Genomic DNA, 24578 nt, shown 5'->3' on the forward strand with positions numbered 1-24578 from the left:
ATTAAATCATTTGAAAATAACAGTGAAAAAATTTAATATGAAAAAATTGAATGTACTAATTTGTAAGAAGAACATTAACATTTCGATTAACAACTTTTTGCATCAAAATGTACTTTAACAATACTAAATTCTTTCAGCGATCTCTGTTGTCTTGGACACAAGTTATTTTTTTACAAATTATATAAATATACGTCCAGTCACATAACTTACATGGTTACTGAAGTATCTCGCACACAAAAACATTAACAGGTGTACAAACCGAAAAACTGTCATCAGATCATTTCGAGTGAAGAATACTGCACAAAAATAGGTCAGAATTATGGTTAGCTTGCGTGATACTTAAGATCGCCATGTAAAGTACATCTTATTATATTACTTTAAAAACCTACCTGCTTTGGACGATTTTGCCCATTTTTTGATACACTTCAAGTGAAACATGTGATAACAGTTACTGCAACTCCAAATTGGGTCATGTTGTCGAACTCGTTCACAGCAAACCATACACTCGTAGGTACCTCTAGCTAACTGATCCACCAGCCTTTCACGCTGGCTTGTATCATCGTCTTGCATCACTTCTTTCCTCGGCGATGGAGACTTATTGGAAAATTTATTATTATTATTCCCTTTTTCATTCTCTTTCTTACTTTGCCAATTCCGATTCCCAAAATCAGGCACGCTATTACGGCCTTTTTCTCTTGCATAATCTCGAGTATAAATTTGGGTGACATTAAAATGCTCGCTGTTGTCAGACTGGGCCTTCTTCTCTCTTCTATTATCCTGGAACGTCCGTGCAGGTGGTTTGGTAAATTTACTATTCGTAAAGATTCGATTTCCTCTACTATCCGTCTTTTGTACGTCCCGATCACTTTTCTGCATAATTTTAATGTTTGGTGTTACAACATTTTGAGTGGGATCCTCATCACACCAATTAACCGTGGTTGTGCTGGCACCACTCGCTACACGAGAGATGTCTGAACTCCCACTACTACTGTTACTCGCACTGTGTTCAACGTAAGCTGTCTGCTTTTGGGCTTCCATTTCCTGATTCACAGAAGTCATAAAGGCAGCCGCTTCAGCAAGCAGTTTCTTCCGTCCCTGGTTTTTGTCCTCTTCTATTTCGGATGCCGTGTATTCAATGTTTCTGGGAATGAATCGTTCTCGCGGAGTTTTCAGATTGGGTTTTCTCTCCTCGTGGTACCTATTATTCCCCGGACGCGTGTCTTGCATCGGTGGTGGTTTCTGTATTCCAGAATTACTAGTGTTATTAATTTTACTAGTATTAGTATTATCCCTTTTAAACCTGTCGCCCATGTTATTTCGTCTCGGCTGCCCTCTTTTGAAACCGGAATTCGAATTTGGGATATTTGTCGCCGGTGACTGATGGTGTTGGTACTCCTGTTGAACTTGCGTTGGTACTGGGATTTGTGGTTGCGGCGGAGCTTCCATCGGAGGCCGATGATTAGTAGTTGCCGCTTCTCTTTGAACTACACTAAAATCAGTAGTCCCGGGTCTTGAATTAGTACTGTTTACGAACTCACTAGGGTATATAGTACCAGGCACCATCTGATTAACATCAACACTGGGCACATTACTGTAGTGAGCCATTTGATGGTTCACATAAGCATTTGAGTTTGTTTGCAGAACTGCCGGTTTAGGTTTTGGAATGTAGTTATTCTGGTAAACGTTGCCGATATTACCGGCAGGTTTATCGGCTTTGTTTGCTACACTTAAATACCCACCGGTATCTCCATACTGCACTGGAGCGCCACCCTGTCGAGGATTCGGCGGCGGTGGGGGCTGGTTGCCTTCATAATAATTCTGCGTCGGAGGCGGAGTGCGATACATATCTGGAGGAGGAGTCGAGAACATTTGCGACATTTGCTGATTGGGAACCATCCACCAATTTTGCGGCGGCGGATAGGGTGGTGTATTCGTGTACGGATAGTAGTTTTGCGGATAATAGTTCTGCCCGTTGTACGAGTACGATCCATTCCAGTTAGCCATTCTTAAGTCTTCTATGTTTCACCAAATGAACTTCTTATCAATGGTACCAAGCTAAAAATAAAGAATTTCAGTGGCAATTAAAAGAATCTCAGTAATTCAAAGAATTAAGACATACAAACATATATATTACAAAATATAGACACTGCTGTGTTTTATTTTGTTGGCTTAGTTAACAAATTTCGATCCAGTTAGTTTTATGCTATGTAGTTGGATGCAGAGTAGTATGAGTAATACTCTGCAGTATGTACTCTCTGTAGTATGAGAAATACATCTAAATAATATTAAATTCTTATTAATAGCATGCAGAGCAAGAATTCATAGTTTTCTTATTTAGTTGCTTATCAACTTCTATAATGATTAAGAAAGATTCACATCATTTAAAACTTCAACATCATTCACATAATGTTTCAGCGAACACTTCGATTTCTCCAATTGGTGTCAAAAGAGTATTTAGAATAGGGGGAAACAAAGATTAATTACATATCTGAGAACGGAAATTAAACGTTACTGAAACCACAAGAGGCCAAATTGATTCTGTATTCCTCAGCTGGCTGCTATTGTTGCCCAGAACTGACACTTTCTGGGAACTTTGCGCCCCCTCCTTTATTCTCTAAATCGGTAGTTCTCAACCGATGTGTCGCGACACACTAGTGTGTCATGCAGTTCCCTACGGTGTGTCGTGAAATTTTAGAATTTAAAAATCATGAAGAATTTAATAATAATCTTTACTTAAAATCGAGACATACTGTACCAGTCAACATCTCCAGTGGTAGCAATAATGCTCAGTGCTATATAGAGTCATCATAAAAACTAACTGGTTCCACTATAATAATAGGTTAACAGGTGATGCAGCAAAAACTGGACTACGTGTTGCACCCTGTGACATTCAATGCTAAGTATTAGGGACAAAATTAGTATATGTAATATGGAGAGCGTTTCAACTACCATTGATATGTTCTTGTTTGTGTTTCCAACAGGAACCACTAACTAGAACAATGGCATCAAGCGAAAACACCCTGCGTTCCCGAGTGTACAAGTTCTACTCCGCCAACATCCTGTTCGGAAAATAGTCCACTGTACGACACTTTATGGCTGAAGGAGTGCCCAGAAGTATTATCTATAATATTTTGAAACGTTTTCATCACAACAAACCAGTCTCTCGTCGACCTGGCTCAGGTGGATCCAACGCCAAAATCACTGGAAGAAAATTGACCACCCTCAAGCGTTTGTTCGATCACAAGGACGGGATTTCGCAGCGACAAGCAGCTCAGGGGCTATACGATCTGTCGGAAGCTACAGAAGGTGATTGTGAAGGCATAGAAGAAGAATCGTATCCCACGACGTACTGACAGGCAGAAGTCCGAGGCGAAGAGGTTGTGTGGTCGGCTGTATCGAAAGTTTGCAAAGGCCTCCTGGATCCTCGATGACGAATCTTATTTCACGCCATCCCACTCCACCATTAACGCCAACACCTTTTATACTGCAAACAGAGACGGTATGTCACCTAGGGTGTAACTCTATCCCAAAACTACGTTTGAGAAGAAGGTTCTGGTCTGGCGTGACATCGGACCTCACGGATAGTCAGAACCCCTGATCAAGGAGTCCAATTTCGCCGTCGATGGCAGGGTTTAATTGGAGGAATGCATTAAGAAACGTCTGATTCTGTACATTAGAGCACACTACGACGACAACTACGTGTTCTGGCCGGACAAAGCCAGTGCGCATTACGCTAAAGTGGAGATGGAGCATTTAGAAAAAGGCATTCATTTCGTCGCCAAAGAAGACAGCCCTGCCAACCTCCCGGAGGCCAGATGTATTGAGGACTTCTCGGCTCTGTCGAAAGCCCGAGTCTATGCCAATGCCCGGAGAGCAGAAAACATTCGCCAGCTCATGAATCGCATCAAGTTATACCTACGATAAATGGATCTAAGACGTGTAAAGCACTAAGAAGAGGATCCATCAGATTAGGCACAATGATGTAGTTGAAAGTTGAAGAAATGTGTGTGTCGCAGAACTTGTGTTACCCTTTCTATTGCTCCCTTCCTTTTTGTTTTATAACAACCTGCTATTGATATATGTTTAGTTGCGGGCAGTCCACATTTTGCTGTATCACCTGTTATTATTATCTCTATTTATAATCAAAATATCAAACAAGTGCGCCGCTATATCCTGTACATTCAGTAAAGGGTGTCGCCAGTCAAAAAAGGTTGAGAACCACTGCTCTAAATAACCTAAAACTGTCTTTCAAATTTTGCTCAATAATACAGTTTTAATTTATTCTTGGGTTCCTGTTTTTAGTGAATTAAAAATAATCAGATAATGTGTTCATTAATATTGAGCAGGCAAGGGAGACCGACATTATGATAAAGTAGTGTATATATATATATATATATATATATATATATACAGAGGTTGGTTCAGTAATGTTGGACAGCCCTGAATAAATCGAAAACCAGAAGAGATATTAGCAAGCGTTTGGTGGATCCAGATACTTGTGGAAGGGGGACGTCTTTTGAGGCACCACACAATGTTACCAGGTCAACAGTGTTGCCAGCTCAGTACAAAGTTGTATTTTTTTAAATGAAACATATAGAAGTTTATGCCATCAAAAGAATTAGTACAGAATGTGAATACCAACAAGCGAAACCGCACCTGTCAGTGTTGCCAAATAAGGAAGTTATAAAGCTTCAAAGATCAAGAAATTAAAGTGTCCGTAGAGCAAAACTAGCAAAAAGGCAAGAAAAATAATACTACGGAATGAAAAGGAGTAACCGAAAGAGTAAACCAAAGAACGCACAGCATCCAGTGAGTAACAGGGTTGCCACAGCAAAGGGGGAAAAATTGAAAATTTTGCAGTTGCTATAGGAGGAAAAGTGCCCATATGACATAATGCTGGAAACACCATAGAAAGTTCATGTAAAATTCAGGAATCCTAATAGCGTTTGTTCGAAATCAATATCTCTAACCGTTTCCGAGATACACCAAAGGTGTGCGGAGTTTGCAACACTGCATAATAATTCCCTCGCCCTCCAAACTACAGGAACGAGTAATGTGAAAATGATACGCCCAACAAAATGTAAGAACTACACGGGTCTAATCGTCAAATCAATTATGCAGTGTTGCAAACCCCGCACACCTTTGGTGTATCTCGAAAACGGTTAGAGATATCGCTTTCGAACAAACGCTATTAGGATTCCTGAATCTTACATAGACTTTCTATGGTGTTTCCAGCATTATGTCATATGGGCACTTTTCCTTCTATAGCAACTGCAAAATTTTCAATTTTTTCCCCCTTTACTGTGGCAACCCTGTTACTCACTGGATGCTGTGCGTTCTTTGGTTTACTCTTTCGGTTACTCCTTTTCATTCCGTAGTATTATTTTTCTTGCCTTTTTGCTAGTTTTGCTCTACGGACACTTTAATTTCTTGATCTTTGAAGCTTTATAACTTCCTTATTTGGCAACACTGACAGGTGCGGTTTCGCTTGTTGGTATTCACATTCTGTACTAATTCTTTTGATGGCATAAACTTTTATATGTTCCATTTAAAAAAATACAACTTTGTACTGAGCTGGCAACACTGTTGACCTGGTAACATTGTGTGGTACCTCAAAAGACGTCCCCCTTCCACAAGTATCTGGATCCACCACACTCTTGCTAATATCTCTTCTGGTTTTCGATTTATTCAGGGCTGTCCAACATTACTGAACCACCCTGTATATATATATATATATATATATATATATATATATATATATATATATATATATATATATATATATATATATATATATATATATATATGTGTGTGTGTGTGTGTGTGTGTGTGTGTGTGAGGACGAATGTTGGTACTTTCTACTTTTTCCTTTCTTTTATTATTTCTTCAATTATGAGAATGTGCATCAACCAAGTGATATAAATAATAACAATAAATCTCAGATAATATTTATTTATTTGTCCTTTCTTCTTATAGTCCCATTATTGCATACTCCTCTGAAGACCAGTTAAAAGTGGTCAACGGAATTTATTGGCTTCAGTAACTTGGTTGTAATCTTAGTCTAAGAAATTTAGGCAAATTATTATTATTAAAGAAAACTTACTTTCATTTTACATACTTATAAACGTTGCAAGATCCACTTTCACTAAATCATTATGTCTATTATTATTTTTTTTAAAAAAAAAATGCACAAATATATTCACTTATTATTCTGCTATACGTACAAATACCCATACCTAGAATGCAATAATAATGAGCACAAAAACTCTTACTTAACAATTACAACAATTATTCGTCAGAACCATTACTTTTTGGTTTTCTGTGTTGTTTAATCTAGTTTAATACATTAAAAAAAAAAAAAAAAAAAAAACACTATTTAGCGCGGAGATTGGAACGAAGGGGTCTGTGTTGAATATAAAAGTAGGAGGGGAGAAAATAGAACAAGTGAATAGTTTTCGATATCTGGGTAGTATTCTTAGTAATAACATGAAGTGCGAACGTGAAATAAAAGCAAGGATAGGAAGGCGAAAGAAGCCTTTAGGAGGAAGAAAAATTGTTTTGTGGGACCTTGAATAAAGAGTTGAGAAAAAGACTCATAAAATGCTTCGTGTAGAGTGTTGTACTGTATGGAGCGGAAACATGGACATTACGTAAAGGTGACGAAAATCGACTGGAAGCCTTCGAAATGTGGGTGTGAAGGAGAATGGAACGAATTAATTGGGTCGAGTGGAAAACGAATGAGAGGTGTTAGAAATGGTGGGTGAGAAAAGAACACTTTTAGATATTATTAGGAAGAGGAAGAGAAACTGGTTGGGACATTGCCTAAGAAGAGATTGTATCATGAGGGATGTCCTAGAGGGCATGGTGGCGGGAAAGAGAGGGAAGGGGCGAAGGAGAACAGAAAGATCATACGCGAAGACGAAGAGGTTAGCGGAGGACCGTGGAGCATAGAAGCTTCTCAGCTGCGGCAAGTGACCTGCTAATAAAGGCAGAATACCTATGATGATGACCCAACATTATTAAGGTTATCAAGTCGAGGAGGCTCAGGTGGGCAGGTCATGTAGCCAGGATGGAAGAAAGTAGGAACACTTTCAAAATCTTAACTGGAAGACCAACCGGAAAACGACCATTAGGAAGACCTAGGCGCAGATGAGAGGACAATATTAAGATGGACCTCGCAGAAATAGGAATACAAAGTAGAAATTGGATCCAATTGGCTAAGGATAGAAGTCAGTGGGCAGCTTTTGTGAACGCAGCATTGAATCTCTGGGTTCCATAGGTCATAGAGTTAATTAGTTATTTTGAGAGAGTTAATTAGTTAACCCTAAAAATGAGATGCTATAGAACTGAATAGGAAACGAGCTCATGGCCAGCAAAGAAGAAGTGAGGGGATTGTGTTAAGATTGATATGGTGCAGTGTGGTGTTGCAGCCGTATATGATACAAGATGGAAACATGTAGGGGACCGATTCGAAAAGCCAACTCTAGCTAACTGAAAGAAAAAGAAATTAGAAGAGGAAAAACTGGAAGATGAAAACAAAAATTCTCGAAACCAGCCGTAACGATTTTGCTTCTTTTTCATAAATTAATATACCATTAACAACCCTATTCATAAACATCCCAGCAATATGATTTCCCAAAAAATCCACAATTGGTAGTTGATTTGGGGGAGGGGGCGATTTTCTACTAAAGTGCTTTCAAAACTATAAATGTACCACATTGACTTGACACCTAACCTTCCGTTCCGAGCGCTGCTATCGGCTGAAGGAATTCCACTCCCTTCCACTGAGGCTCTCTCGCGTAGCAACATCTGAACCCTTATTGGCTCAACGCGTGGGTGTGTCGAGAGTGAGCTTTAGTTCACATTTTTGCCACGGCTCAAGACATTTTGGCAGCACTTTAGAAACAAATTGACAGCTCAAAAACACGTGCAGATTTGTTTTGAAGAAGGGAATCTACGTCACAGTTATTGCGGTCACTCAGCGAGGGTCGAATCATAAACATCATTTTAGCAACAGTGCGTGGAGGGTTTCCTTGGCAACAGACCTTAACATTCCAATGTTGCCGCCAAACAGTAAACACGTGTTTTCAGAAGGAAGACGGGGTTTCTTTGTGCGTGAAAGTGATTAAAAAAAAAAAAAAAACTCCCTCCCCCCTTCCAACATGCACGAACTGGGACGACAAGTATATATTCTTTTATTCAAACAAACGAACCAATATTTTGAGATTTTCCTTTCCGTTAAGACTCACAGGACAGTTCCAGCAGATGACTCACCGGGATGCGCACGAAGTAACAACAGCGTGCCACGTGCTTCTCCAAATGTCAATTTGTTTCTAGTTTTGAAAACATTATAAATGACTCATTCAATTTTTGTTCATACGATAGCAAGTTCGTAAAATAAGTTCCGTTTCGATTTTTCTCCACGGCAGCGCTACGATCGCAGTTCCGCTCATGCGCACTAATTACTTTGACACAAGCAGAACGAAATGACGTAATTTTGCGATTGCTGTGTTGTGTCTCGTTCGTAGCGATTATTCAATGACAGCGTTGATCAAAAATCCCGCTCCTTGTGAAATTAGATCTGTGATTCGTTTTCTGAATCCGAAGAACGTAAAACCAATTGACGGACGATTAATGCTCTTAAGTCTAGAATTTCCAGGAATTTCACGAATAGTACTTTACGAAATTATTACTGAAAAACTGGTTTCGTAAACTTTTGTGCACGTTGGGTGCCTAAACTTTTTATTGAAGAACATAAAAAACAATGGATGTGCAGCGTACTTGATTTTCTGACACGTTATCACGATGATGGCGAGGACTTTTTATCGCAGATAGTCACGGGGGCGAAACTTGGGTTGCTTATGACACCCCTGAAACGACACGGCAATCTATGAAATGGGGACACACTTCGTTCCCAACAAAGGGTAAACAAAACCAATTTTTGACACCCTGAAAAGTCATGTGCAGTGTTTTGGGAAAGAGAAGGCATTATACTGATTGAATTTTTAACACGAGGTGCAACAATCAATAAAGATGTTTATTGCGAGACGCGCCGTGCAATAGAACAAGAGCAGAAGAATGCTTTTAAAAGGTATGATGTTCATTCATGACAATGCCCGACCACACACTGCGAATGTGACCAAACAACTTCTTGAAAACTTTGGCTGGGACGTTTTCGGCAATCCTCCGTTCAGTCCTAACCTCGCTCCTAGCGACTTCCATCTCTTTCTGCATCAGAAGCCTTTTCTTGGTAAGCGCTTCAACAACGATGAAGGGTTAAAAGAACATATTACCACATGGTTGACAACACAGGATGCAACATTCTATGACGCAGGAATACAAACTTATACCACGCTATGAAAAATGCCTTGAAAATTACGGGAGCTATGTGGAAAAGTAGTGTGTTATTGATTTTTGTACAATATATTGCTTTCTTTATCTGTATGCGATTTCTTTTTTATTACCAAACGGAACTTACTTTCCGAACGAACTTCGTTATTTCATAAATAAACGTAACTATTAATGGAAGCTATGGGGTACATATTACGTAAGAAATATTATATTCAACTCTGCACTCTGTACAGCGATACAAAAGTGAATGCAGTATGAACATTCCTACAATATGGCATAAGCAATTTCTCATGAAAAATCCGAAATGAGGGAAAGGTATTGTTTGGATATTTTTCTGAAAGTGTCTCTTAGGATTCTGTTCATGTTTCGTATTAAAGGTTTCTCCAGAGCATGGCATGATTTAAATTACGATATACGAGTGAGAAAATTCAGTGCTGTGGTCCTGGCTTCTATAATGTATTTTGTATTGATCTTTTTCTCCGGAATCATATTTTGAAAGTTGGTTGAAAGAAACTGAATGCCATTTTTTAAAAGTACATACATCATAACGATTCTTCTGGGGCCTAATTACTATAACTACTTAATATGAACATCTGAGGGACATCGATCAGTTTGCTCTTAATTAATCCAAACGTTCAATTTAATTACAATCGAGTGAAGTGAATTTTCATGCATGTATGAATACAACTGGAAACATGGAATATTTAAAGAGAAAGTCATCTTAAGTCTCACTGAATGGAATATCAGCAAACAGTCTCAAAGCCAAGAAAAAAAGATTAGTTACTTTCCTTGTATTCACTCACCTTTTTTTCTAGAAGTTCTCAATGTAATCCTTATATGAGGGTAAGTTATTTTCAAAATTGCTAAGAATGGAGGTAGAGAGCCCTAATAGCTGTCTACAATTAATCCATTAAACCGAGGCTTAAAGTAAATCTTTGTTTAACTTTTCAATGAATAGTTGAAAAAAAATTTTTTCGCTTCATTAATAGTAATTTACAATCCCAACTGGGGCAATCCAAATAAAATCGACCAATTTCCAGGACAAAGGTTGCTGACAAAATTTATTTATTTATTTTACCTAAGATTGTACCACATTCAGGGAGTTGTAAATGGGTATTCATTTATTTTTTAGCCGCACAGGTTTGTTTGTAGCGGCCATTTTGTATAAGCCCGTGTGCGTATTTTGCACTTTTCAGAGGATTACGATAAACGCTGTAACTTTTTAGGTTTTAAAGATAATGAGTTGTAACCAAAACCCTATGAAAGATAATGGAATGGACAACATTCTGTGTCCTGTGGACATTGAAACGTACTTTAGAACGTCGGTGAAATAAGCTCTGAACATTGATGTTGGAAACCTAAAAATGTCTGTTTTGGAATGTACATTTTGAAACGAAATAAATGACACTTATCTTCATTTTATTATCTAGGGTAAACACACCAGTTATTGGCACTTTAAGAGGATTTTTTAAAGAAAAAAGTAAATAAGCGTATTGTATCGCTACAATTTTTGGGTTGAGTCATTTTATAAACTTTTACACCTTTTCTGAAGTGAAAACTAGTGAGACATAGCGAAAACGGAAAGTATTTATTCCTTTAAAATACATTTTTTATTGAGAACCTCAAAATGCCTAGTTGTTGGCACCTCACCTTTACATAGTAGACCTAGGCTTACTTATCCTAAAACGTTTACAGTTATTGCAAGCATTAATTCATCAAACTATCATTAAGTAGTATACAATACGAATATATTGTAATTATAAAAGTATTAAAATAAAAATTGAATATATACCCAATTAAAGTTATGAAAAACTCAGAAAAATAAAACTGAGAAACGTTTGAACTACAAGGTTTTATTCTGTATTTATGGATAAAAATTACAAAGTTTCCTGTTCTTCCGTGATCTTAGACTACTTCGGACCTCAAGACAGACAGACACACACACACACATATATATACAGATGGTGATCAGAAAAATGGAAACACATGTAGTTGGCAACACGTCAGATGTATGGGTTGGCAGTGGTGTCGTGGCGCCCACAGCGCCGGACCGCTGGTGGTGGTGTGTTAGGTCGGTCTCCATACTACGTCAGGCGCAGTGGAACAGCAGTGTCCAGTGGCTGCATTAGACGGAGGTAGTGTAAAATGGGAGACCTCTCAGATTTTCAAAGAGGGCAAATTGTTGGTGCGCGGTTATGTGGAGTGAGTGTGACGGTAGTGGCTACTGTGTTAGGTGTGTCGCATGGGACAGTGTCGAAGGTGATGACGGCCTACACAACACACGGGAAAACCACATCGGGGAAGCGGAACAGTGGGCGGAAGAAAATCATGAGTGACAGGTCACGCCAGGTATTAAAGCGCATTGTCACGCAGAACTGTCGTGCCACTGCGGAGCAAGTGACGGTGGAACTCAATCAGCACCTCCCCCACCCTGTTTCGACAATCACAGTCCGCCGCGAATTACATGACATGAACTTACGAAGTCGTGTTGCACGGGCCAAATCGCTCATCAGGGACCATAACGCTTTCGCACGCCGCAAATGGTGCCGCGACCATGCAACTTGGACCGTTGAGGACTGGAAACGTGTGATATGGTCGGATGAGTCATCCTTCACCCTATTCCCAACCACGGGCCGTGTTTATGTGTGGAGAACGCCCAAAGAAGCATATGATCTGCAGTGTCTCCGCCCAACTGTGAAACATGGTGGCGGCTCGGTGATGCTGTGGGCCGCAATATCATGGTTTTCATTGGGTCCTGTGGTCACACTTAGCGGACGAATCACTGCCAACGATTATGTCGCAATTTTAGGAGACCACTTGCATCCTATGGTCCGGATGTTGTTCCCGGACAACGACGCCATCTTCCAGGATGATAATGCACCCATTCACACAGCTGGCGTTGTTGAAGCGTGGTTTGAGGAACATCGGGATGAAGTTCAACACCTCCCCTAGCCTGCCCAATCCCCAGATCTCAACATAATTGAACATCTGTGGTCCGTCTTGGAAACATGACTCCGGCCAGCTCCATCCTCTCTCACAGAACTGGCCAATGCCCTGCACGAGGAATGGTGCAAAATTCCACTTGCTACCATTCACGACCTCTATGCCTCCATCCCACGTCGCATCAAGGCTGTTCTGAAGGCGAAAGGTGGCCCGACACCATATTAATCTGGTAAGTTGCAATTTCGTTCAGGTGTTTCCATTTTTCTGATCATCATCTGTATATATATATATATATATATATATATATATATATATATATATATATATATAAACAAACACAAAATAGGGCTATTTTAATATGCGTACTAGCTGTAATAGTACTAGAAGTAGATGTAATAGTACTAGTAGTAGCAATTGTGGCCTTACTATAGAAATAGCGGTAATAATAGTAGGTATAGTAATACTAGCAGCAGTAGTAGTAGAGCTGGAGGCGAAAGTGGAACTATTAAAATTCGATTGGGACCGTTTTCTGATTTCGTGACCGATAGACACCCTGAAATGGAAAGATGTAGGGTACGTTCTATCATACACTTTTTTAACGGCCTCCTTCATCCCCACAGTCGTCCAACACACACCTTTAACTACCATTTACATATTTGTTATGTTCAGTATGAGTAATTGTGGTAAGTATATAATAATATATGTATGATACCTTGACATTGGAAATTAGACATTTTTTGCTTAAAAAAACAATTAAAAGCAATCAAGAATATATTGCCAACTCTCTCTGCGCCTAATACTATCAGTCCTAATATTACCAACTCTGTAACATAATTCCATTTGTTTCTTCTTTACTTCAGCACTTTGGTTTTCTTTCTTTTTTCTTTTTTTTTTCACCTTTCATTTTACTTTCCTCTGCACTTTGGATTCGTTTCTGTTTAAGATATTCTTCATGGCGTCTCCGAGAGAGAAGCATTCTTCGATCAATAGAAAGAGATTCCACACCACCATAGTACATAATTGCGTTATGCACTCTCCTCTGTGCTACCAAAGAATCTTCGATTTGGTTTTCTACATAAGTGTCTTATTGACTGAAAACCCGCCCTTCACTGAGACATTGTGGGATAAAATTAAACATTTTCACAACATGCCACAAATCTAAATATTCTTGTTTCTTGGACATTACCTTTGCAAAGAAGTCATCTAACCTGATGATGTCCATCTTCTCTTCGTATTCTCTGAAACCATGAGACCCTTGAATTTCAGTACAGAAAGACATAAATTGACACTTTACTTTCTCAGATACAGAATCAGATATTCTGTTATGCTCATGCAGAGTTTCTAGGATGCGTTTCATCCTAATCTGAGCAAGTTCTGGATTGTTCTTTTGTAGCCTAGCAAAAATTTTCGTCAGTAAAGCCTGAAAGCCTAGTTTATCTGGTGTTTCCAGTTCGTTCACTAGTTTTTCGATCTTAAAACCAACGTCCACCTTTCTTACTTCTAGTAAATTTTATTTGCAGTCTAATCCAAAGAAAGAAGCTTCATTGCACTGCCAGGAAAATTCATAATGCTTTGTTTGACACAATGACTCATTAGATTCATTACGAAAGGAAGAAGTTCTGAGTACAGGAAACAAACAAATGGGTTAAGACACTGGAATTTCTTTTAAAATGGTTCACACTTTGCTGTGACAGTTTCGAAGAAACATAATTTATAATTCATGAATTGTCTTGTATATTTACGTTACTTGACTTCCCATGACATTTTACGCAAAAAGCATGATTTCCCTGACATGTTTTTATTTCCCTGATTTTCCAGAATGCGGGAACCCTGGACATAGGATTTCAGTGAAAGTGTTTTTTTTAACATAAGTATGTAAGAAGATCTAATTACATCTATTACAAAAAACCTCACCTGGTGTCGAAAATAATTCCAGTGGTTTACGAGAAAGTAAAGAGATAAAACTTCTAACATAGGATACACAATGAGGTTAGTGCCTGTGCATTATACCTGATCTCTTTAAGGTGTTTCCAGACATAAATTCAAGTGCACTATAATTAAATGTAGCAACTGATAAGACTTGTTCAACTCCTCCGAAGCCAACAGGTTTGCACGCGTGCTTATATTTCTCACAATTTTCGGGGTTCTACCGTTTCCTTCCACTTTCGTCACGCCACCATTATCCGTCTGTTAGATCATGTTCAGAGCTTGAGTTTTTTAACGGCCCACAATTATACTTCAAATTTACGAGACCGTGTGATGATAGTAGCGAACGAAATGGTGGAATAAGGAAAGTAAAAAAACCTCGAGAAAACTACAAACACGATGTTTGTCACTAAGTTACAGTGACAACAAAGATGTGCATATAAACCAGGGCTGTGAAAAAAAAAAAAAAAAAACGCGTTTATTAAAAAAAAAAAACTCGGCCCAGTAGGTTTTATTGGGTAAAATTGGGTTTTATTAAATTTTGTAATATTTAAAGCCATATTCCTACTTAAAGTACAATTCAAGCATTCAAGTTCTATTGCACACATGAAACGATGGAATTTCTTGTGGGATCGCGGTGGCACACCTCTGGCACGGGTTCCTGGTGTGATTCTATTTCCCGCCAATTGGGCTTTGTGGAGGACAAAAACTACGTGTATGGGTTTCATCAGGGTTCTATGGTTTCCTTCCACTTTCATCATGGCACTATTATCATCCGTCTCATCATCACAGTCTACCTTAGCCTCCTCGATGCATAATCATGAGACATTGAACCAGGGAATCCGTGAAGCACAGTCCACGTTTCGTGGGACAAACTTTGCACCACTGACACTCGCTTGTATTTTGATTTCTAGAACGAAGAAAGTAGACAATTTTGTAAAGTAACTAAAGAGGTTGGTAGTTCTATATAATATAGAATAGGAATACTATTACACTCAGAATTCAAATCCCTGAGCCAGCCGTACTGACTAAAGATTCCTTCTGTTTTCCTCAAAACATGTCAGGCAAACACTGGGATAGTATATATGGAACTGAGAAGTTGGAAATGTTTTTCTTTTCATTCTCATTTCCAGTTTCCAATTTGCTCCCTTTTTACTACAGATTTTACGATTAAAGGGTCTTTGTAACATGCGATAATTGTACTATACGTCACACACTCCACCAGATACGCAAGAATAATTCGGGAGTATCACGATTTCATTGCCATGATTAGTAAGAAGATAGAGGTATATCTTTCGTAATCTCCTTTTTTAAGTGAAGCGTTCTCGATTTGAAATTAACTCACACATGGAGAAACACATTTTATTATTATTAGATACTAGTTCGCAAGTATGTACTACAAAAACAAAGGGAATGTAGTCGCATTACTTTTTTTTTTTTTTAATTTTATTTTAGACTAGTTGAAACGATAGGACGGAGAGAATTAGGTTCAAGGAAAATGTCTCCTCTCTCCCTTAGGATACGCACATAAATGAAAGTGTAATAAAAAATACTCCGTGAGTAATTCCATTTTGGCATGAATTTTGTTTTCTTCTTCCTTAGGATACGCCCTCTAAGTAAAGTTACATGATAAAATCCCAACTTGAAGTAGGTACTATGTTTTAAAACTCATTTTAAACTGTTTAGCCACTTTCTCGTGACGCGATCACAAACAACAGGAAACGTCAATTTAAAATGAAGAATTAAATTATAGAAAATGCCCTTCTTCTCTTAAAATGGGCATTTTTAAAAACACTGGGACATGGGTCTTCTTATTTCTAATGAGAGTTTATATACCAAGTTTCATCTTCCTAATTTAACGGGCTCATGAGATACTGTAATTTTGGCTGAAACACTGACCCCACTCTACTTTCATTAGAAAAAAATTAAATCTTTCAGTTTTACGTCCCACGGTTACGCCATGTAGGCTAAAGGAGACCGTGATGATGAGAAATAAATGAAAATTAATCCAATGTTCTCGGGATTGCTGCCAGAGTGAGTGTTGCTGTGCTGAGCTTTTGTTACCATACAGCGGCAACATCTTCAGAGCTATGTGTTGGAGTGTGCTGGTCGTACAATTTATATTGCTGTCTTTAAGAATCGCTGTGTTTCTATTGGTTGTTTTTGTTGGCCAATGGCGTGCTCTGATTTTGCTGGTGGAAACTGCTCTCTGATTGGCTGATGGTTCTTTTCGGAGAGCAGTTTCCACCAGCAAAATCAGAGCAAGCCATTGGCCAACAAAAACAACCAATAGAAACACAGCGATTCTTAAAGACAACAATATAAATTGTACGACCAGCACACTCCAACACATAGCTCTGAAGATGTTGCCGCTGTATGATAACGAAAGCTCAGCACAGCAACACTCACTCTGGCAGCAATCCCGAGAACATTGGATTAATAGTAGACGCCAGCAAAGCTTCAAGATCATAATGAATGAAAATGGTGGAATTTAAAAAGTGGTAGCAAACGGGAGAAGCCCGAGAAAACCCATGCAACTGGATCAAATTGGATAAGGACAGAAGCCCATGGAGAGCTTTTGTAACCATAGAGAAAGAGAGAATACATTTAAGTTAAGCACAACTGCCCAACAAACATGAGTGAGTGGTTACCTTTCGCACTTCTACCGTGAAGTCCGGGATTCAACCCCGCATTCGACCATTTTGACAAAAGTTTTTCTTAATACCATCTGTGAATGTAGAGATAGTGCGTGTACTGTGACTCCTGGCCGACTTCCTTTCTAATCATTTTTAAATCTTTGTTATTACTAATTACTCAGTGATGGATACGCGAAGAGAGTTAGGGTGGGGATGTCTTTCGGATTGAAGCCTCTACCCCGAAATTACGGAATTTCTAAAACTAAATATTAATTTTGCCTTTACTCATAAACTTCAAGCTTTCCTCAAATAAAAAATTAGGAATTTTTAGAAAAACTACACATTAATAAGAAAAGCCCCTCCCAAAATACTTTTCTAAATGCGCCACTGATTATCAGTATAAAATGATCTTCAAGGTTATGTCTGGAAGATTATAGCTGAATATACAAACGAAACGAAATATTTGTTATGCCTGTACTCATAAACTTAAGCTCCTCTTAAATAAAAGTTAGGAATTTTTTAAGAAAACCAAACATTATTCAGAAAAAAACCCTCTCAAATATTTTTCTAAATCCGATACTGATTATTTCTATCAAATGGTATTGAAGGTTGTGTTCGGGAAGATTACTGTTAAATCATTGCACAACTACAGTATAGCGGAAATGTGGAAGTTCGCTCTGATGGATATATTGAAAAACATAAGTTTGATTATGTGCTAGAAGCTAGAGTACTAAGCTCTAAGAAGTGAAACACGGATGACTAAAAAGAAATGATCTAGAGAATTAAAAAATGTCGATAATTCAGAAGTTAAAATAAAGTTAAATAGTTTCTAAAATTGCCCTCAAATACTACATACTTTATGTTTACTTTAATTCATAAACCATGTACTCCATCCATCATGATGCTGAATTCCAGAGCGAAATAGGGCATTTAGGTCATGGAATCTTATTTAACTTTAGAGTATATTATAAGAAAGCTATTGAAACAGAAAAATCATGAAAATGAAAAAAAGCTAAAATTTCCAAAATTCTCGTCCCCCCCCCAAAAAAACCCAAAAAACCGTGCAAAAAAACCATCGATTCAAAAAAGCCGGCTTTTTTGCATCTCTACCCATGTTCCCTACAAATCATAATATATGTATTCTCAACTTTGACCTCCAAAGGAACAATACTTTTTAAACAATTTCATATTATCGTTACTATTCTTGGCGTTTACTTTACACTCCTTAACTCTAATGGATAATTATTCCTCTACGCAAAGAAATTACGTACATCTGGTAAAGCCTACTGTGCAAAATTCACATAATAATAATAATAATAATAATAATAATAATAATAATAATAATAATAATAATAATAATAATAATAATAATAAAACTAAAAGTACATTTACAACTGAAAATAGCTTATATGATAAACGATAATACAGCCACAATATGATAAACGATACTTGCTATCAAATTGTGGCTGTATATAATTTTTAAAAAAGGCTGATATTTCGAATCCCCCCAATCTTGCACATATAAGATCGATCTCAAGTGTTACTTCATAAAATATAATCGAGCGAGCGAAGGGGGTTAGAAGCCCCGCAGGGACCCTTTTTCCCTACCTTTATCACAATTTAGACAAAAGCAAGGTACTAGATTCTGAAGCCATGAAACGAGTTGAGGAGATACTATACAACGGAAGAAGGTATAGCGTCGTTGGTCTTCCTGAGAAAATTTGTAGTGACGTTTATAGGGAGTAACCAGCTTGGTTACTCGTGGCTCGCTGAGCGCAGTAGACGGTTGGTAGTGATTGGCTACCCTCTTGCCACACCCTCAGTGACGAGCAAGTCCAAATGCGGGAAACCAACGACGTTATGCCTTCTGGACTTTAAGTGCCATTCAAAAAAAATCTCCTAATGTTCAAAGCACTCATAACCAAACACCGCCTTTAGTATTATTAACTTTCTTCCCCAAACAAATTGCTAGTTACTCTGGCTCACTTCGAACTGATAACGGTTCACTATTTGTTGTAACTGTAATGCAGTCATCAGTATATATACAGTGTCGACGTATAGCATAAAAACTACAATGCACAAAACACGAACCAACTTGTGCTAGGTGCCCACTAAAAACCACGAATGCTACCTAACTGAATCAGGGCAGGTAAAAATGAAATCTAGGGTAAAGGAGGCGGTAATGATGAGAAACAAATGAAATTGTGGAATGGAGAATGTGGGAGGAAACGGGAGAACCTCGAGAAAATCCAAGCACAGTATGTTTATCCACCACGAAGCCCACTTGACGCGAGCGCAGAGATCAAACCAGACCCCCCACGCACCTGAAGTGAACGCTCTATCACTGAGCCACCGCGGCCTCCAAAAGTCAGAGCAGGAGCGCAGTAGGGAGGGGTTTCTGCAGGGAGTAGAAGTGTCAGCGACGGTGGTTATACGCATAACGAGGTCGCTTACAACGGCTCATTCTAAGTCACAGCACTGGATCCGGAGTCGTCGATGGATTTGGGGGGACATACTAAACGCTTTTCCCACTCATTACTGCACAAATTAACACTAGGATAAACATACCAATGGTTGTAAATTCCGGTCACTGTATCACGGCCTCACATATAGTGCTCTATGCACAATTATGCTTTTATTATCTTCAAAACCCGTATTTTTATCGATTTTGCACTTGCTCCACCATTTACTGTAGACATGGCTAACACGATTTTTGATTTATCCACAGACATGATAGGTTAATTGAACTAACATTAAAATCGATCTTTTCATGCCTTAAAACCCCGAATTCTATTGCTGAGTTTCCTTCTTTATTGGTATGTTGCAATCATGATCATGACCCTATGAAAAGCTTTGGAGGCAGAGTAACTGACATGCAACAACTTAAATAAAGCTACATTTATGATTTGTAGAATATCTGGCAATCATCTGTATCTAGTGATGGTGGAAAGACATTGAAAGAACAAGAGGATATAAAAAGAGTTCAGAGTTGACAATAATAATACTGTATTTAAGCCCTTGCCTGTTAAATAAGCAAAATTGCCTTGTACCAAAGAGGTACAATGTAATGTCGGTCATTGACTTTCTTTTGTAAGAATTGCTACACAAGTGAAACTTTTAATTTTTAAACAACTATTTCTAGTCGCATTCAGTTTAAGGTGGAATCCGAACTCCGTAATGAGTTCAGACATCAAGGCTCTACCACCGGGATTCAACTACGCGACCCCGTGCACCACAGACGTGCGGGCGCCATACCTAGTACACCAGAGGGTAAATTAATAATTCAGACTCTGTGCTTTACTGAAAAGCAATAGTGTATATTCATTCGAAACTTATCTTTTAATTTCAGTATTAAAAATTCAATTTCGTAACCTGGATACTGTAAATTTACAGTAAAAATAGTGCACGGTATAACAAGATAAATTATATATTTTTATTCAAATACGTCAATTCATACTCTAAGTTAACGTGGTACAGTTAAAAAACAATTAGTGCACCATTACCAAGAAAATTCAACATCATGCTCAAATCGCTGCATATCTACTTATAATACACACGTTTATATTGCTACCGCAGAAAAAAAAATACACGATGCCCTATACTTTCGCTTATTTTAAATCCTTCATTGAGCTAATATCTTTCTTCGAAAATAATCTATCGAAATGTTATGCATACCTATTTCACTATCAAACTTTTAAGACTCATCTTAATTAAGTGAATTCAATTTATTCAGGTGTTAAATACGCTCACATTAATAATTAGCATATGGTCATTGTGCAAAATCTCATGAACTACTTACTTCAGCACCCGCAAATTGTTATTTAGCTGAGTTGCGGGTGTTTCTTGTTATCACTTTCTTCCGTTATCGATAAATCCTACTCATTTTACTCGATCTAGGCCATTGAAAAAAAATTTATTACACGACCCTTGCACAACTCAAAACTACTTAACAAACCATTGCATCTACCAATTGTAATGAATGAAATAGATGGCGTTCGAGTTGATCAGTCGACAGACAATTGCTTTCCGTCGTAGCGCGAAAGTTACTACAAATGGAGAAGAAAAATTATCTTTAAAAACATAAACTTTTGTATTTGGGCTTTCGGCTCATAATCACATGAATCACTATATTATTATATTTATGAAATAAAACATGAATTTTAACAATCATCGTAGGAAATTTTTCATAAGCAATAAAAATAACAAAATATTGTGCTTCTCCAAATGGGGATGATTACAGGGTGTTAATGAACTCAGTCTCATTCGTTTATAGATGTTTCCTTACATAAAAAAAAAAAAAAAAAAAAAAAAGTTCTGATGAACGTAACTCAGAAAATCATTATTTTCAGAGTTACATAATACCAAAATTGCGAAACATTGCGAAAAATTGCGTCTTAAAGTGCCCTGAGTGTTGAAAATAGTTGAATCCGTCACAAGCGGTTCAAAGAAGGGGGATATCCATTAAAAAAATTAACCCATATAAGCCACCCAGCACAAAAACGACCCACTTACGTATCTTGTTATTGCTAAAGTTTATATAATTCCCCCCGGGTCGTTTTCGACCCAGTATCATAAGTAGCCAATGGAAGATCAGCAAAACGAAATGACACTAGATTCACCAAGAATAAGTCGAAAATTATCTATCTTTCAAAATAAATCAAAATTCAAAACAAAAAAGATAAGGGTATACCGGTATGTGAGTTAATATTTGAATTCAAAAATATATGAAAACAAGGTACAAAATATGTCCTTTAAAATATTTTTTTCAACAATTTCCTCGACGTTTGGAGATGTCAAGAGAAGAAGAAATACCGTACGAATTCTTCCGAAAAAGAAAACAATTTTTTTGGCCCATGTCATGGCTGTTTCTGCAGTCTATGGCTGTGTCCAAAAGATACAAGTGTGCATTCGAAGTACGCTTATTTCCAGAACTGACGTCACGTAGTGTGTGTCAAAAGGTCCAAGTTCACGAGTCTGCGAGTGCATAGTACGTAGTGTGCGAGGATGTACACTACGTTAGCACACTTACGTACTTAAGATGGGAGTTTCTCGTAGTAGGAACAACAATAATGTCAAAGTGAATTAATAAAATTTTAAAAGACATATTTTTAATATTTTAGTTGAGGTGAATATATTTGTGGGCTGATCTAATAACTTATTTGATAAATATACAAATTAGTGATTTTACAAGTGGAATTTAAAATGTTACGCAAATAACAAACGTATTTACGTTGTGTAATTTGAGTATGCAATGGAATTTAAAATACTATAGGGCAGTAGCGGCTCGTAGTCTCTACAAGCACCGGTTGCAATGTTGCAATATCAAAGGTATGTAGGTACGCGCAAGTGTTACCCTCTCCCAGCATTCTTGAGTCTTATCCAAAAAATATTCCGGAAATATGAAGAGGAAAGTGTTTTAAGCTCTATTTGTATATTATTGATTAAATTATTTCTCTAATATTGATTTAATATATAAGCCATTTCCTTTTTCTCAAACAACCACTACCAATGTACGTTTATACACTATTTATATACAAAACCTCTACACTCATGTTATTGAACACGAGATAAATCGAATATTAAACTATTTCTCTAATATTGATTTAATCTATAAGCCATTTCCTTTTTCTCAAACAACCACTATCAATGTACGTTTATACACTATTTATATACAAAACCTCTACACCCATGTTATTGAACACGAGATAAATCGAATATATAGTATGTGCTGTAAGCCATGAATGATGGCGTTAATCCGAAAAGAAGAAAAAAGCAAGAAAATTGCATGCACGCAGTTAAACAAAATTATTTAATTATATAAACTATGCATTATTTTAGAATGGAAGGTCTTTCTTCGATTTTTTGGGCTTCAAATTTTTATATGACTTTATTGAAATCTGAAATGCTGCTCGCCAAGTTGCTCTGAATAGATACCATCGCTACCGCAAATAGTTTCCGCTTTATTTTCTTTACGGTCCAGAAACACCTCTCTCCTCCGACAATATGCATTTTGTTAGCATTTCTTTGTATAAGTATACGGTACAAAAAGTCCATTTTCAGAAACCACGTCTTTTTGTCTGTAAAGAAGCATGAAATCTAAGATGTTTTCCTTCGAAAATGAAAAAAAAAAAACAGTTTAACGTTCCAGCAAATTAGGCTAAAGAAGACAGATGAGTATTGGAAGTGAATGATTTGGTATTAATTTATGCTCTCCGCCGGAAATCGAACACGGAATTCTGCTAAGCGGAGGAATTCGTAATTATTACAGAAGCTGACCAGTTGCGGAAGAAAGTGCAACCGCAAGAGAGCAATACGGGAAGATAGGAGCGATGCAAGAATAAATCCACTTCCCCATGTTAAGAGATAGGAGCTCCCTGCCATATGCTCAATGTTACTGCTTCCAGTGGCAACGTTCGCTGTCACTGAAAATGTAAATCTCTCTTTCCGTTTTTTAATTGACTTTTTTTTTTCAGAATTGCGTCAATACTGTTTTGCGCTCAAGAGCAAAGGTTTAATTTTTACTGATACACTACTTTAATACTTAAAAATATTTTTAGTATTAAAAAAATATCCGGTTGCACAACCATGCAACATATACTACCAGCCGCCGCTGCTATAGGGAAAGGAACCAAACGTTTCTTTAATAATGCTATAAAGATATTTGTTTTTAAATATTACATGGTTTATGTAGCTTAATTGAAATTATTGGGAGCAGGAAAATTCGGTGTAGGAAATTTCGGTGTACGGAAAACTCGGAGTGGGGAATGTTAGGTGTAAAGAAAGATTCGTTGTAGTAGACCGTAGGATTTATTAAAAACTCAACTTTGAGGATAATTGAGCGTATTAGATTTAAGCTCAAACTGTAGTAGACCGTAGGATTTATTAAAGACTCAACTTTGAGGATAAATGAGCCTATTATTTTTAAGTTCAAACTTTGTGTAGAACGTACTTTTACTGTCTACTATAACAAATTTTAAGAAATTGTTATCGTGAAATAATTTGAATTTTAGATTTCGACGGATTTTAATATTTCATGACTTGTACATGACGAGAAATTAGTTTTTCGATGTCCGCCCGTATGATTTAGTGAAGCATAGAGGCCACTGCATTCAATGTACCAGCATTTAATTTGAAACTCAAGCTTTAATGCTGTTCTAGAATTTTCAACTTCCAAAAATAGAGGTAGGTTACTGGAGGAGTAAAGTTGAAAATGGAAGATTAAAAAAAAAAAACATTTCTAACGATTTTATTTATATGCCATATTTATGAGGTGTTAACGTTTCTGTCTAGCCACAAAAATTCTGTGAGCATTTTTGCGTTTTCCTTTTAGGTTTCTCATAATGTAGCATTATAAAACTGATAGTCTTGTATGTAATGAATCTAGTGCTTCTTCCGTACAAGACAGTGTAACACTATATATGCAACATTAGCTACTAATTTTCTTTCTTCCATTTGAATCTTGAATAAAGTGATTTGAACTTTATCTCGAGTTCTGTCAGTAAGTATTTTAGTTATTCTAATTTTACTGCACATGTCCAGGTAGAGAATTTTTGTCCACGAGCTTTCACGTCGAAAATGGACTTAAACAAGGAGATGCGTTGTCGCCATTATTATTTAACTTCGTTCTGGAATACGCTATAAGGAAAATCAAAGATAGCAACCAGGGCCTACAGTTGAACGGTATTCACCAGGTTACGGCATATACTGATGATGTAAATTTAA

At 37.5% G+C, this 24578-nt stretch overlaps 1 protein-coding gene across 1 annotated transcript in view; it reads right to left on the reverse strand.

Annotated features, from left to right (window-relative positions):
* LOC145668919 (protein shuttle craft-like) overlaps positions 1-20852 on the reverse strand; it is a 73396-nt gene extending 52544 nt beyond the window's left edge. Inside the window, exons 1-2 of the mRNA XM_081737198.1 lie at positions 20656-20852; positions 390-2055 (exon numbers count right to left, since the gene is read on the reverse strand). Of these exons, the coding sequence (XP_081593324.1) occupies positions 390-2004 (1615 nt within the window). The 5' untranslated portion in view covers positions 2005-2055; positions 20656-20852. The remainder of the gene's footprint in view (positions 1-389; positions 2056-20655) is intronic.
* Between the last annotated feature and the right edge of the window lie 3726 nt (positions 20853-24578).

This window comes from Thermobia domestica, chromosome 13 (assembly GCF_964235325.1).
Source record: "Thermobia domestica chromosome 13, izTheDome1.hap1.1, whole genome shotgun sequence".
NCBI lineage: Eukaryota > Metazoa > Arthropoda > Insecta > Zygentoma > Lepismatidae > Thermobia > Thermobia domestica.